Source organism: Pipistrellus hanaki (assembly GCF_964339955.1).
Source record: "Pipistrellus hanaki genome assembly, chromosome: 17".
In the NCBI taxonomy this organism is placed as follows: Eukaryota; Metazoa; Chordata; class Mammalia; order Chiroptera; family Vespertilionidae; genus Pipistrellus; species Pipistrellus hanaki.
In genome coordinates this window covers 23,276,496-23,293,015 of record NC_140519.1, presented here as the reverse complement: position 1 = coordinate 23,293,015, position 16,520 = coordinate 23,276,496, and the positions used below count along the sequence as shown (strand labels likewise).

The 16,520-nt window shown below is 39.0% G+C and overlaps 1 protein-coding gene across 3 annotated transcripts in view; it reads right to left on the bottom strand.

Moving 5' to 3' along the window:
* Nucleotides 1-16,520, bottom strand: part of TOX (thymocyte selection associated high mobility group box) — a 298,686-nt gene that overhangs the window by 126,338 nt on the left and 155,828 nt on the right. For all 3 annotated transcript variants that reach the window (XM_084865102.1, XM_084865104.1, XM_084865103.1), the window contains exon 3: nucleotides 72-314. In XM_084865102.1, the coding sequence (XP_084721228.1) occupies nucleotides 72-314 (243 nt within the window). The remainder of the gene's footprint in view (nucleotides 1-71; nucleotides 315-16,520) is intronic.

Genomic DNA, 16,520 nt, shown 5'->3' with positions numbered 1-16,520 from the left:
CCACCTTGCTCCTCCCCCCGCCCCCCATGTCCCTTGTCCCCCTCACCACAAATGGGTAAAGAGAGTCTTACCACGGAAATGGAGTTGGTAAGCAGTGCTGCGTCCTGTCCCAGCATGTTGGACACGGTGATTTCAGGTAGGTCCATGTTTTGTGGGTGAAATGGTAGCAGGCCATTGTGGTTCATCGAGTGACACAGAGAGTGGTAGCCGGTTTCAACTTCGTTCAGGTGCACCAGCGAGTGGTCGGGGAGGGAAGGAGGAGTGATTGGGGGAATGTTGAAGTCCTCACTTTCCAGGCTCGGACCAGGGTAGGACTGCAAAGACAACAAGGTGATATTATTGCCAATCACTGCTTCCTTTTTCTCATTGTGAACAAACCCACACACCCCCTTCAGATATTATTACGGGCAGCATTATGGATTTGGCAAAGACATTTCAAACACCCAGGTTATCCTGCTGCAATTTCACTATTACGCATGGAAGAAAATTGCCTCAAAGGCACAGCCACTTCTCATGCAAGGAGTGCTTCCATTAGGCAGTTTTGTTTTTCAGGAAACTGAACACAAACAGATTTCAAAAGTCCCATTAAAATTTTCCAGAGTTTTAATCTAGCTTACTACCTTTTTCATAAGAATTGTGGGGAAGGAAGGCAATTTATAAAGTTAATGTTTGATCCAACATGTTTCACAGGACTCCCTACTGCTCAGATCATGAGATGTAATAAAATGAATTCCAGAAGTTCTGGGGCAATTTGCTTTTGGGTTTTGAAAAGCTACATGCTCACAACTGGCGAAAGGCAAGTAATTAGTAAGGGAACAACTTAAGCAATATAGCATAAGTCTGATTGCATAAGAAAGTTTGAGATGTGGGAAAAAATTTCACTAAAAACGATTTTTATCACAAAAATGATATCATCAAAGTAAAAATGAAGATAGCTCTTTCTGTGTCTGACTCTTCAATTTATTTAATTTATAAAAGTTAGTGTTTAGTTTTCATCAATAATGTTGCAGTCACTTCAATTCAGCTCAGCCAATTCTAAAAGGTGAAATTAACACACATTTTTTATAATACTACTTTAGAAATAAAAGTCAATGCGTGAAATAACAGCACAGGTAGGACTTTTTCATAAAGTAACTTTAAGATAAAAGAGGAAGGGAGGGAGCAAAGAGGGAAGGAAAGGTTACATGAAGAAAACCCCTGTGTAAAAATGGGACATGGCAAATACTGAAAATCTGAGAAAGAACCGAATAATAAAATATTGCTATCAATTAACGTCAAGACACAGTGATACTGAGCAGGTATCCTGGTATGAAAGGAAACAATTTTGGCCCAGATAATTTTCGCAAAGCCTGTCTTTCAAATTAAGCGAGTCTTCGCAGTGTTTGAGTGCATGGGTAACAAGGACTCGTTTGTCTCCCAGCACAGCGCCTGCTGAAGTGTGCAAGATTTGCAATGAGCAGGCAGAGGGTAGGAGCCAAAGAAAGTAGTGTAAGGTATTCATTGGGTGTTCAGCCAATAGGCTCCATGCTCCTGTGTCCAAGAGCCTGGGGTTATTTTTTCCAGATGGCGTCTATTTGTCTAACAGAAAGAAAATCTTCAAGTTGCACTTGCTAAATGTTGTACAACGTTTGATATATTTGCTTAGGTGCTGTCAGAAGACATGATGAAATGAAGAGCTACTTGGAACATCTGGAATTGAGACCTGGTCACATAGAGGCACGTGGAGGTTGCAGACTGGGGGGATGTGAAGGAAAGGTTTGATTCATCTGTGGATTGTTTCTCTGCAATAGCTCAAGTTCTGCTAAAAACACAAACAAAATTCGCCAGCTCTAGAAGTTCAATCATTACTTAGCCGAATCTTCCTCTTTACAATGCATCTCTCTCCTCTGAAAAACATATTATGCTCTATGTCAAAATTATAAGTTTTATTAAATTTTCACTGTGTCATATACTTTTTTCTTTTAAAAAAATGTGTTTTATTGATTTTTCACAGAGAGGAAGAGAGAGGGATAGAGAGTTAGAAACATCAATGAGAGAGAATCATCGATCAGCTGCCTCTTGCACAGCCCCTACTGGGGCTGTGCCTGCAACCAACAAGGTACATGCCCTTGACCAGAATCGAACCTGGGATCTTTCAGTCTGTAAGCCGACGCTCTATCCACTGAGCCAACCAGGTTTCGGCTGCGTCATATATTTTAGACCTTGTGCCTTATAGATCTAAACCATCAGTTCTGGTACAAATATTCATAAAAGAAGCATAAAGATGTGAAATCGTGGGGGGGGCGTGGAAGAAAGAGGAAGCATGTTTATTAATGTTGATTTAATATAAAGTACTGTATTGAATCACTGATGATGCCTTCATTTAATCCTTACTATAATCCTTTGTGTAGCTATTATTACCCTGATTTCCCGAAGAGAAAATTGAGGCTCAGAAATTAAATGCCTTGCAGTAGGCAGATAAACAATCAACACAGTACATATGAGGGATGAATATATGAAGGAGGAAGGTATTTTTATGCTGTAATACATAAGTATTTTAATTGTTACTATTTTGTTATGTAGAATGATACTAACTCAACTGTTTCTGATGAACAAAATTTTGTAATTTAAGAATTGGAATTAACATTAATATCAGATCTTTTCTTGTCCCAAATTCCACCCAATGCCACTCCACTAAAATATTTACTCTCTATGAGCACAAGAAATTATAACTTGTCTTTTTGTCAGCATTTTAAAGGCTGAACTCATTGACATATATATTTAAAGAAGTGAATGGGTGTCTCTTTGAAACTTTCCTGGATAAGGCACAATTAATGCCTGCAATAAAGGAGAAAGATGTTTTCAATTTTATAAATGTCATTAAGCCTCTGAAATATCCATGGATATTCTACCCATGGTATACTATAACATTGCATTCTAGAATTTTTCCAGTAGTTACATCTTAATTTGTGGTATTCTAAAGGAAGGTTTAATTGGTATCAATTTACATTTAGTGATAACAATTATGGTGCAATTGAACTAAGCTATATGGCTTATCTTCATGCAATCACACATTAATGTTATTTAATCCATGCATTTATACATCAAGACCACAGATTCCAAAACTTAACCAGTAATAGGTAGTTATGTGGATCAAGGATTTTAACAAGATAAGGTTACCCAATAGTTTCTGTTCTTTACCTTCAAAGTCATGGCATGCCATGAGCCTATTACAGGGTAACTGATGCCACATAAAAGTATCATGGCAATTGTATAAATGTCAAAATGTCACATAATCTATAAAAACTTCAATGCCAGACTAATTGCTAATTCCTCAACATTAAGTTCTATGGCATGCCATCTTTATTTTGATTTTTTAAAACTTAATAGAAATGTTTGACTTAGCAGTAAGTGATATATTAGAGACAATTTGCAGTTTTTGTGGGAATGTATTAAATAGGATATGATTCAATATTTTTCCTTATGTTCTGTGAAGCTGCCTGGTTAGAATCAGCATTCAGCGTTTGTTGAATGAATTAACAAATGAGTCACTACATGAATGAATACAGGAGTGAAGGAATGCTAAAATTATTCTTTAAAGCAGTGGTTCTCAACCTTCCTAATGCCACGACCCTTTAATACAGTTCCTCATGTTGTGGTGACCTCCAACCATAAAATTATTTTCATTGCTACTTCATAACTGTAATTTTGCTACTGTTAATGAATCATACTGTAAATATCTGTGTTTTCTGATGGTCTTAGTGGTTATCAACCCTGCTAGCAGTTCTCAACCTGTTGTGACCTACCTGTCACGACCCATGGGTTGAGAATCTCTGCTTTAAAGGAACAAAGTTTGTGAATATACCAGTGGGCCTGAATATATTCCATGGCCTGAATAAACATGTTGTATTCCCAAGACTTTGCACTGGTCTGTTCATAACATGGTATGTAATGTTCATCTCTCAGCTTGTCAGGAAGCAAAAAATATCCTGTGAGAGATGTAAAGGCTTACAGCCCGAAGATGGCTGGGGCAGAGAAGTTTCGTGTCCTTCACTGGTCATTGGTGTTGTCTCCTTAAAATGGCTTGCACCTGCCCTGTCCAGTTTGGCTCAGTGGACAGAGTGTCGGCCTGGGGAATGAAAGGCCCCAGGTTCGATTCCAGTCTTGAGCATGTACCTTGGTTGTGGGCACAAACCCAGTGGGAGGTGTGCAGGAGGCAGCTGATGGATGTTTCTCTCTCGTTGAGGTTTCTAACTCTCTATCCCTTTCCCTTCCTCTCTGTAAAAAAAAAAAAATCAATAAAATATATGTTTCAAAAAATGATTTGCACCTACTATTCTATAGTGACACAGAGGTCCCAGAGGGTTTCGGTCCTCCTGGCTCACAGAAAGTGTTGGAGCCTAGTCCCCACTGCAGGTAGAATGTCAGCTATGGACTTGGTGGGAGCCTTGGTTCCCTATCAGGTCTGATGGCCCATGGCTGGCCATTAGTAGGGCCTAATGAGACAAGTGGGCATAGAGGGCCTGGGAGGGTGCTCTGGTCATAGAAACAGGAACATTGGTGATGAGGCCCAATAAGAACATTGTTGATGAGGCAGGAGGCTCAGCAGTCAGAGAAGGTGACACAGTGGGCCTTCTGCGCTTGTCTACTGACTCGGGGTTCTTTTCTGACTTGGGCTTATTCTCCTTCTACAGGTCTCAGTGAGGCCAGGAGTTGAAAGGTTCTTTCATTTTCCAACTCTCTTGGGACCAAAGATCAATTATCCTACCCAATACCCTTACCTACCCCATGAGACACAGAATGAGGTTTTTGTTGTTGTTGTATTTTTAAGCTGAGTTAGGGACCCCCCCCCCCCCACGAGACAATCCATGTCCTCTGAGGATCTCTGTTGAATGTGGACCTTCAAGAAGGCATCATCTTTCTTTTTTTCTTCTTTCTTTTTTTAAAAAAATATATTTTATTGATTTTTTACAGAGAGGAAGGGAGAGTGATAGAGAGCTAGAAACATCGATGAGAGAGAAACACTGACCAGCTGCCTCTTGCACATCCCGGGATGTGCCCACAACCAAGGTACATGCCCTTGACCGGAATCGAACATGGAACCTTTCAGTCTGCAGACTGACGCTCTACCACTGAGCCAGACCGATTTCGGCAGTATCATCTTTCTTATCACCCTTTTACCCTTCCCAGTCTAGAGAGCAGACATTTACCAGTAGTCTGAGCCACACAGCTTCCTTTCTCCCCAAGGAATAATAAAAGCCAGTGCTGACCATCTACACAAATGGAGAGAAAATATTTAGGAATCATGGTATGGAATTCAAGCCAATACTTTTAATGTTATCTTGGATCTTCACCATGTTAAAGAAAGGTAAATTGCAAATAAACATGCAAAGTGATTTGCTCAAAAATATAGCCAGTCTGCAGGATCCAAATGATTAAAAAACTTAAAATTATATTATTGCTATATAACCAGATTCTCCCTGATCTTAAGCTATTCACTGGTCCTAGACACAGGAGAGTCTCATCCTATTGCTGGTGCTGGGATACATCATACACTGTGCACCCCTGTGTGTCCAGGGAGCAGGAGGCAGGAGTGATGGAACATGGGTGGGAGTGGGCTGTACTATCACAATATTTGGCTAATTCTGGAATATATATATGAACTTTTCAGGGCCATAAGGGGACTGCTGGAAGCATTAAAGTAGTAATTTAAAAATATGGCATATCTTCCTTAAGAGAGTATTTTTCTAGTTCTAAATAATAGATTCAATGACTATTTCAAGTAATTTTCTTAAGTGCTTACCATAGGAATTCACATAGTGAGCTTATAACGTGCTACATCTTTCTTGATGAGGAGGAGACGGACTTTGGTCTGGTTGAGGGGCCTAATAACGATCCCCTCAGTGACTGAGAAGGACGGCCACAGAAAGAACTGAGGCTCTGGAGTACAGTAGGAAAATGCTGCAGCCAGGTTCTTTGAAGCCCTTATTTGCATGAATTCTTAGGCAAGTTTCTCACTCTTGGTGAGCCAAAGTTTCAAAATCTGCTTCATGTGGTTCTTATGAGCATTGAAAACAAAAACCCAAGCTAGGAAAAGAGCCCATAATATATAATATGTCTGCCACAAAGAAAGCTCTTACAAATGGCAGCTTTAGCATAGCTCCAGTTATTGTTAAATGGGTTTGTATATGCTATAGATGGGGTCATAGCCAAGAAAGCCAACTATGGACAGCACTGGAGAGAATTCGGACATCATTATAAAGGAATTTCAGTGTACTTGCCATTGATCAGATCTCTCATATTGAAGTAAGGTGCACATAACATAGTCACCTAATTGCTCCCTAAGATAAAATTTCTCCTTTATTTTAAAGACATTAAAATTATAGTTTTGGAATGAAATGATAAAAAAACTAGTGGAAAATGGCAAACGGATGAAGGAGGAGAAGGACTTCATGCTCAGTATGTCATACCGTTGCTTTTGCAGGGAATTCTGCTGGCAGATCCGCAGCTCGGGCAGAGCATTTCCTGACAGTTCCACTCCGATCCACCCAGGCAAAAGGCTAATGAATTTGTGAACCAGAATCTCAGTGTCTAAGTTTGCAACAAAAACTATTACTTTTTTACTGAAAATGGTTTGGCTCAGTGGATAGAGCTTCGGCCTGTGGACTTAAGGGTCCCAGCTTTGATTCCGGTCAAGGGCATGTACCTTGGTTGCGGGCACATCCCCAGTAGGGTGTGTGCAGGAGGCAGCTGATCCAATGTTTCTCTCTCAACGATGTTTCTAGCTCTCTATCCCGCTCCCTTCCTCTCTGTAAAAAAAATCAATAAAATATATTTTTAAAAACAAACTAAACTATCTTGCTATTGTGTGTCTGTAGGAAGGCTACCTTCCCTGGGAGATTCAAGGAAGTCAAACTGCTAATCAGATGGATCATTCATCAGACGAGAATCCAGAGATGGGGTTAAGAAAGTAATAGCAGGTCCTCCCGGTGTGTTTTGATTTGACCTGTTTGGAAGCTTTGCCAACCATTAGGCTGAAGTCATTGTCCTTCCCTATGTCCAGCCTGCCCCAGCCCCCACCCCCCACCCCCTTTGGTGAAAAAGGAAAACACATTTCTCACCTGGTTTCTGGAAGACCTCATTCTCCCTGTCTGTTTAATGACACACATTCCTTTTTAATCGTGTTGCTTTACATATTCCATGACCTGAGTATCCTGTTTACATTATTTTCTTTCTTTTTTTTTTTTTTTTTTTTTTTTGCAATCCACATGTCCTTTGGCTACAGCCTGTTCTTATTTTTTATTCTTATTCTACATTATTACATCTGGAAGTGGGATGTTAATTAGGCCGACTTTTCCTTGGACTACAGAAAATTCTTGTTTTCATAGGGTCTAAAGAGTGTGTTAATATATGCTGACCAGGAACAAATAATGGGTAATTTCTTTTGGCCTTTGCCTTTTCTTTTCTTTTTAAAAATCTAGTTTCTCCACCAGAGGAACCTTGCATTTGTGGGTCGCTGTCCACATATTGCAATCATTATACAGAGCACTCAATCTTCGGTGACAAGAAGTCCCATAACTCAGAAGAATTTAAAAATATCATCTTGTATGTATCTTTAAATTATGTGATGGCTTCATGCAATCATGCATACACTAAAATATGGCTATGGTTATAACATTGTAAAATATGTTTCTCATATAGCTCTTTATTTGAAAGATAAATAAATAGCACTGCCATCAAACATACACAAAAGGCCTTAATTTTTAATCTGCAACATAATTCCTGAAAGTTCATGATAGAAAATGCCAATGTTTAAACATATTTCATCTTCTATTATTGAAAATTCTTGTGGCATGATTCAAAGAACTGAATAGAGAGCAAAGTAAACTAAGGAATTCATTAGATAAATAATAAACTTCCCCTGTATGTTTTCAGAAGTTAAGATATTGCATGTAATGGTGATTTCTCTCAAAAGAGTTTAAACAGCATCTCCTTTTTCTTTTGAGAAGACTTTCGGAAGTAGGTAGTTTTCAGATTCTTTTGTCTCTGCATGAACAAGGGTTGATCGCTTGAGACTATAATGTATTACTGTGGAAAGCTTCAGTCTGTTACATAAATCATTTTAACACTCAGCAAGAATTGTCCAACAGTGCCATTGATGTGCTCAAACCAATGATCCTGCAAACAATTTTTTTTGTCTTTCTTCATGTGTTGCACAATAGCAATAAATCATCTTCATTTAAAAACACACAATGTACTAATTTTTCAAGCAACAGTTATCAGAATGCAATTTTTCGGCAGAAAGTACATTTATTTTATTTGTGCTCATTAATGTTGGCAAACTGTGTTGAGTAAAACGCAATGAGTGCCTTATTTTCCACAGAAGCATTTGCTGTGCACCTACTACGTACAAGGCATCTGCAAAGTGTGACTTGACATCCAAACAATTACAAGAGGCAGTTTGTTACGAAGGAAGTGGATTAAAAGAGATATAAGTATTTCAGTTCACATAAAGAGCATGTTCAAAGTGTCAGGCTTAGTAACATCAGAGTGTAAATAAAAGAGGAGTGATGTGAAGCTGGGATGATGAAGGGATTGTTGCGAACAGATTTACCCTGATAACAGGGCCTGAAGATCAGACACTTCTGCTGCAATGCACTAAGTGATCAAGGGAGGACCACAAAAGTGACAAATGAAGGACTCCAGACAATGAAGCAAGGAGGTTCAACTGCAAGGTGAGGTCGTTAATCTTCAAGAAAATGTCAAGGGCAAGATTGGTTTCACCAATCAAAAAAAAAAAAAAAGGAAACACACACACACACACACACACACACACACACACACTGTGGGGTACTAGACTCAATGCAAGCCTTTATTGGATCTCATTTTTTTTATTTTTTATTATGGTTTTTCAAAACCAGGGGACAGAGTTTGAATGGGATCAGAAAACAGTGCTAACTTGATGCTGCCCCAGAGAATGTCTGACATCGGGCTAGGACTGGGTGAACATGGACCCTTGAGGTGGGATTAACAGGCTGAAGCTTTGAGGATCCAGGGGTATCCCTGGAAGAAGCCTAGTGCTCTCAGGGCAGGGGCAGGTGGGCAGTCCAGGGCACACTCCTATGAATCATGACCCATGCCAGAGCTGTCTCTCTCGAGGGACTTCCAGAAAAGTCCTAAACATTTACATATAGACCTTGCTCCTGCCACTCTTCATTCATGACACTGAAATGGGGAAGAGATGTGTTTCCTCACAGTATTATTTGGGGTATACATGAGTCTCCGAAGTGTAGTTTTAGGGGATATTTTAAAACCAACTACTGTGTGCAGTTGTTATAAGGACCTGTTCTCTGGCTAAAAGAAAACAACACAAAAACCCTCCCAAAAAATCCACACACATAAAAAAAAAAAGAAAAAACAAAAACAAAAAAAAAACCTCAAACAAACAAACAAAACAAACTTCTGGGAAACAAATAATGTACTCACCCCACACCCCACAACCCACCCACGGGTGATCAGGGAGAGTAGGTAGAAGAGCAGGCATTACTGCCGAAACCCTCATGGGGGTCCACGTATGTTCTTCAGGCAAAAGGTCATCACTCCATATGCAGTGTTCAAAGGGGATAACGAAGCCATTTACATTTGTTTGGCATACAATTGTTATGCCTAAATGCAGTCTACACTTTTTTAGGTTTCCAAATGTTTTCTCACATTCAGGTCAAATATCCTGAAATTTAGTTTTATCCTTTTTTGTTGTTGTTGTTTATTTTATAAATAATCCATGTTAGCCAGAAAATATGCATGGGAAAAAAACACACACCACTCTTAATTCTACCATTCTGGGAGGAGGGGGAGACTCACACTCTTAAGACATGAGTATCTTTCAAGATTTTTTCCATTCACATTTGCTATTTCCTTTTGTTTTTAAACATAAAAGTCAGAAATGAAACATGGAGCTAGAAATGCTACATTCAAATCTCAATACATTCCTTCATATAAGTCGTTATTTAATTCCTCTAAGCCTCAGTTCCCAAAACTGTAAAATAGGGATGAAAAATATTTTTCAATTCATTAATGATATATCAGGATTATACATGATCATATAAATAATCTGAGTAACATACTGGCTCATAAAAGAATCCATAAATGTTAGCTACATTACTATTACACCGTCATGCAATTTAATCTGATCACTTAAAATGGATCATGAATAATTTTCATGTCAATTAATATTATCTATGTTATTGTCTAATTAGCTGCAAGTTATATCATTGTGTGCATATTCTATAGTTTATTCTATTAGTTTCCTATTACCAAAATTTAGGGTGTTTTTCATTTTTCCCTGTTAAGAAGCACGCTGTGATAAATAACCTAATGCATTTTTTTCCTTAAGATGATGATCTCAAGTACTATATTTATGTTCAAATGGAATCATAGAATATTCACTCAAGAGAGGACCTCAGAGACTATGCCCCCATTTTACAGATGAGCAAATTGAGGCCCAAGGAGGTTAAATGATTTGCTTGTATTTAGAGAACCAGTTGGGCAGAGGGGGAACCCATAACATCATTATAAATTTGTTTTTTACATTTAATAATTAAATAAAATGCATTTTAAAAATTCATCAACCCCAGGATATGTTTACTGGTTTTTAGAGAGAGAAGGGATGGAGAAAGAGAAAGAAATATCAATATGATAGAGAAACATCGATTGGCTTTCTCATACCCCCCCTCCTCCCGCCAACTGGGGATGGAACCTGCAACCTGGGTATATGCCCCGACTGGGAATTGAACCAAGATCCTTCAAGTCTATGGGAACATGCTCCAACCAATTGAGCCACACCGGTCAGGGCCAGTGGATTTTAATACACTATTTTAAAATACTTGACTGCTTTTGAGCTTTAAGAAATTATATATTTTTAAAAAACTGGAGTTAAACTGATTTTTGCTTGTGGTCAGGTTCTATTTGCTAAATCATATGCGCCAGACAACAGGGAGTTGAACTGTCAGTGTTGGCCTATTTTTCTATGGACATAATTCATATGTACACTGAAACATACATGCTGTGGCCATTCTTTTCTCTTTTTTGCTTGTTGTGTAGAGATCAGTAAATGTTGGCCTCGTTAACTCACATTCTTTACAAAGGAGCCAGACTAGTCGGGGAGGGGTCCTTAGCAGACGGCCTGGTCTCTTGGTTTGGCTCTTCCGGGGAATAAGTGGCCCGGGAAAGGAAAGGGAGAGAGGCTCCCATTTCTGCTTGTCACATTCATGCAATTCCTGCTCTGGACCATTTACCATGGCCCCACTGAAGGGGATACTGGAGGATCATCTCATTTCCTAAGATCTTTGCTACAAAGAAAGCTGAGAGGGAAGTACAGCTGAAAATGGGGACACAGAAGGAAAATGTGTGGAATAACTGGAGACAATTTGCTGTTTGATGAAGATAAAATCTATCATCCTTGAGGTACAGGGAAGTCGGGTCCTTGGGGAAGAAGGGCGGGAAGAGTGAGCCATCATCTATGAAAAGACCTCCTGTACTTCATGAACCTTCTGGAGGAGAAAGAGGAAAACGCCCCAGGTGGGAAAGCCCTGGACCTGGGCAAGAGAAGTGGTGAGAATACAGAGGTAGCAGGACAGTAATGGCGGCAAAGTTTGGAAAAGGCTGGAAAAGAAGAGAAGGAAGGAATCACTGGTCTGGATGAAAGAAACCAGGGAGAGCAAAAAATCCCCTCACCATGTACAGCCTTTATGTGTGTTTGAACAGAAATTAAATTGCTGCTCTTGCAGGTAAAAGATGGTCATGTAGCTACAATTTCATTTGCTTCAACCTAATGTTTTCAGAGCATCCGCACACATGTTAGTTAACACATTGTAGTTATCTCAGTCCTCACAAGGATGGAGGTTAGGACGTCAACATTCCAAATGAAAATGAAGCCTGGCTCACCCAGGATGGAGTGTGATGTGGATGGGGTGCCAGGCCTTCCCAGGCCAGAATCCTAGCTCTGATATTACTAGGTACCTTTTTGTTTCTTTCTTTTTTTTTCTTTTTTCTTTTTTTTATGTTTTGCCCATCACTCTACCTCTCTCATCCTTGCTGAATTATTGGAAGGGATTAAGTGGAAGAAAAAAAAAAACAACCCACCTTTGCTTAGTTCCTTGCCAGACACAGGTAGTTGCCAACTGACAGCTATTATTATTATTAGGGATCTATCAATAATTCATTCATTACACCCTGGGTAGGGGGGATGCTAACCTACACTTCCAGCCAAGCAGAAACGTTCTACTCAAAAGTAGCATCATGTTGACAAGCAGCAGGTTTAACTGTAGTCAGGGAATAAGAAATAAACAGCTGGATGCTCAGGGTCCAGATGAGTCCAGACTGTCCCTAAAGGCAACTTCTGTAGAGGGCTGCTGCCCTTACACCACAGCAGTCTTATTGCCTGTCCCAACCACCATTCCTCTAAGGCCACTTGCTTGCTTTGTGAGTTCAGAAAATAAACCCACAGTGGATTAGCTTCTCCTAAAATGCCGAAAGCCCAGCTGCATCCAGGGAAGCCTTCATCTCTGGCCTCAGCTCGTGACCATCGAGAGCCCTTGTTAGTTTCAGACCAAGCCATTCCATCTGAATACTCGGATGCTAGGACTCAGAAGTCGCTTGTTTGCTAGTGAAAGGGTCAGTCATCATAACTTATTAGCAGCAAGGAATGGACAGAGTTCATTTTCCCAGACAGTCACCAATGACTTTCAAACCATTAGGGTGACAGGTATACATTTTTATATCCTAACTGTGAAATAACGCAGATCAGAAAAAGCACAGGAGAAAGAAAAAGAATACGGATATAGATGAAGATTAAACTGAAACCTTTTTTGTGTTTCTGGGAAGTCTCACTAAATCTGCTCCCAAACCGAGGAACCGAAACTGCAAAGGGAAACTTGACACTTTTTTGAAGGTGTCTGGTTGACAGACGAGGATATAAGAAGGATGTCTCAGAAGAGACGCAGGTGGGCGGAAAATACCTCAGCTTTTCCAAGCCTCGGTGCTCTAATACTGAAAATGGGCAAAATCGTGTTTCGTTGATATATTGGCATATTAAAATTTGAGGGTTTGTTTAGAACTATTTTTAAGTCCCTTGGAAATGAAGACAGATGACACTGTTCAACATATTACTATCTTAAGTTAAATATTACATTTGTTTTTAGACATTCTTTAATGACAGGTTTTTTAGAGTAAGTGCCAGAAAAGTATTGAGAATGTTATGCATTGAAAAATTTAACAGGAAGGATCACTTAATTTTTTGTAATTGTTCGTGTGCACTAACATTAAAAGAAATATTCCAAATACAATTCTAAACAAGCCAAAGGACTGTCTTCAGAACGCATCAACTGCAGCTGCCTAGCTGGCCAGGCTGTGCACTAGAGCCACACACCTCTCCCCAGTGCCTCAATGTCCTGTGGTCACTTGACAGCTTCCCGCTGAGCAAATAATCCTCTAACTGGAGCTTGATACTTTGAGAATCTGTTATCACCGTGCTATTCCATTCAGATATTTTCATAATTTTTGTCCCTGAAATTTGTTTTCCCAATGCTTGAAAAATCATACTGTTAGACAATTATAATAAAATTTTTGAGCCTATCAGCAACAAACATTCATTTTCTGAAATAAAAAATGAGTCTTATGTTCACAAATCCCACAGCTTGGAAATGTATATGATACACAACATTTAACCTGTCAGCAGCCTCATTAGTGTCAATGAGTAGGAACTGGCAATCAGTAGATGGTGCGCTCTACATGTGTTTATGTTTTAAAATGTTCCTGAAATAGCTCCATTAAAGAGGTTGATATAAAACACTTCTACTGGACAAATGAATTTCAGCTTAAATTTTATGGTCCACTTAAATTTTGTTTGAAGAATTCATATTTCTCATGTGAAATGATCATTTATAGCTCGCAGTCTAAACCCAAAACTAAAAAATAATAATAATAATAAATAATAAAGACTCGGGTAAAGAATCATCTGAAGTTCACCCTCACCAATACATAAATGATCAAGAAAATATGCAGAAAGACGGATGCGTGTTTGACTATCAAGAGCCTTAAGATATATATTTGTATGGTGCCCGTTTTCAGTATCCATACAGCTATTAAGACATTTTTATAAACTGTAAGAAATATGTGAGCTATTTCAAGATATAATTCTGAAAAACAGACTTCCATGTAAGAAGCCAATTTAGGAAGAAAACAACATAAACAATAGTAACTTGTGTGCTCAAGTGAAGCATCTTTTTAATTTTGAGTAATGAAGATGTCAAGCCAAATGCTAGAGTAGTTTAACTTAATTAGGTGGCCTATTTTTCCAGGCATCCTTTCATTTCCCATTGAAAACTCAGCTTGTATGCAAGGCAACAAGAGCAATTTTGTCTGTAATGAATACCTCCGGGACTGTGCAGAGTAATCATTTGAATGTTACACTGAAGACTGGTTTGAGTAACTAGTTTGAGCTTGTTAAGATGCCAGACTTTGTTGGGCTAACTAGATTACTCAAAGCGCAGCAGCTCTGCCATTTTATTGGGTCAGTGGTCAAAAAGTCAAGTTGACTTTACTCCTGAAATGTCTGCCAAAAGGAGCCAATCTAAAAGTAATTGGTCTAATTTATAGTTTAAATTTATGTCATGATCATGGAAATTTTATGGCCCATAGTCAAGAATTTTTTTCTCCCCCCAAAAATGCTCTTAGAAATATACTTTCTAGGCCCTTTTGTTATACCTCACTTACACTTTAACCTGGAGAATATTCTCATGAGGAAAACATGTAATTAAAAAAATACAGATATAGTTATTATATATATGTTTGCAAACTCAGAACATTGTAAGTCTAATCTAATAGATTTAATTAAATAGTGTACAAAAATGAAGGTGGAGAGTCCTTTTGGTTCTACAGCGTTTGTATTGCTGATGACAAACATGGTGTTATTGCAACAATAACTGCCTACTATTATCTAGTTTAGCATCACGCTAATTATTGATATTTGAGCCCTGTACTTGAAATGATTCTCTGAAAAGGCGAGAGAGCTGGTGCCTTTCATTATTGTGTAGAGGTGCTGATACCAGACAGAGGGAGGCTAGTAGAATGGGATGGGCAGGGCCAGATTTGCTAACTGTTTATAATGCTGAGCTGAAAATCATTGCATACAAAAAATTCAAAGTATTAATGTGATTTAAAAATGTACACAAAATATTTGAATTAATTTACTCATCTTTCAACAAAAGAATGCTGCATACCTCTGATGTGTTATTGTAGGCACAGGTGATCCAGAGAGAAACAAGAGCGAGTCCTACCTTCCAAAGCTCATAATCAGGTGGGCAAAGAAAAGGAAATTGGTACCAGTTTTAGGATGTTACATGCCACCGAGGGGCAAATAGGTGCCTGGATAACTCTGACCTACACATACTAGAGGCATGGAGGTGTGTGAGCAGGGAAGAAACATGGACCATTCAGAGACAGTGAGAGGAGAAATGGAAAGGTAAAAGTGGGATAGGACGAGATGAGTTAATGAGAAACCGTGGGGCCCAGAACTCAAGCAGTAATTACGTACAAGGAAAAGAGGAGTCAGATTCAAAAGTTATGCAAAAAGGTGAATCAACACTATCTGCAATTAACTCAGGGCTGAGTGATAAGGGAGACTGTCCAAGTTTCTGTCTTGGGAGATTCCGTAGGTGGTGTGAACTGTTATGACTCCAGGCAATATAGGAAAAAGAAGTATAGGGTGTGAGAGAGTTGGCTGAAGATGATGAATTTTGATTTTGATGTATTGATATGTTGAGTCTGAGCTATGGTCAGGGACAGGTGTCCAGTGAAGTTAAATCAAACCCCAAGCTCACATGAGAGAGCTGCCCTAGATTCTATTCAAAATGTGTGGTTTGAAATGCATGTCCAATGCTCAGTTAGATGTGTAATTCTAGGGCAAAAAATAATATTGTCTATTTTATCATTGTTGTTTTTTAACATTGAGATTTGAGGGCCCAGGTAAGAGAACATTTCAGTGGGGTAAGAGAAAAGAAGCAGAGAGAAACCTGATCACAACCTGAAAATCATCTAAAATGGGGCTCTCAGTTCAGGACATTTAATATTTTGAGTTTGCTATGATGCTCAGAATTAAGAAGAAAAATTTAGTTCATACTGAAGGAATACTTAAGTATTCATGGAAAGAAGGAGGAAGAAAGGAAACTAAGAAGGGAAGGAATGAAGAAAGCGAAAGAATAAGGATGAAAACCAAACAGAAGGCAATGGTTTAGTGAAATAGAGGCCAAGGTGAAGGAGGAAGTGATTTATTGAAATATGTTCCAATCAAGTAATCAAAGCTTCTTCATGACTTGACAGCAGAAAAATTTTCTGATTCCCACTATTAAGCAATTATCTCTTATATAAAAAGACCAGTCCTTTTGAACAATTTTCCCACAGGATCCCAAAGGAGGGATGAAGGAGAGGGCTTCCTGGGTCAGAGAAGTGGTGAAATGGGTTGCCAGTGCATGTGAAAAACTCGA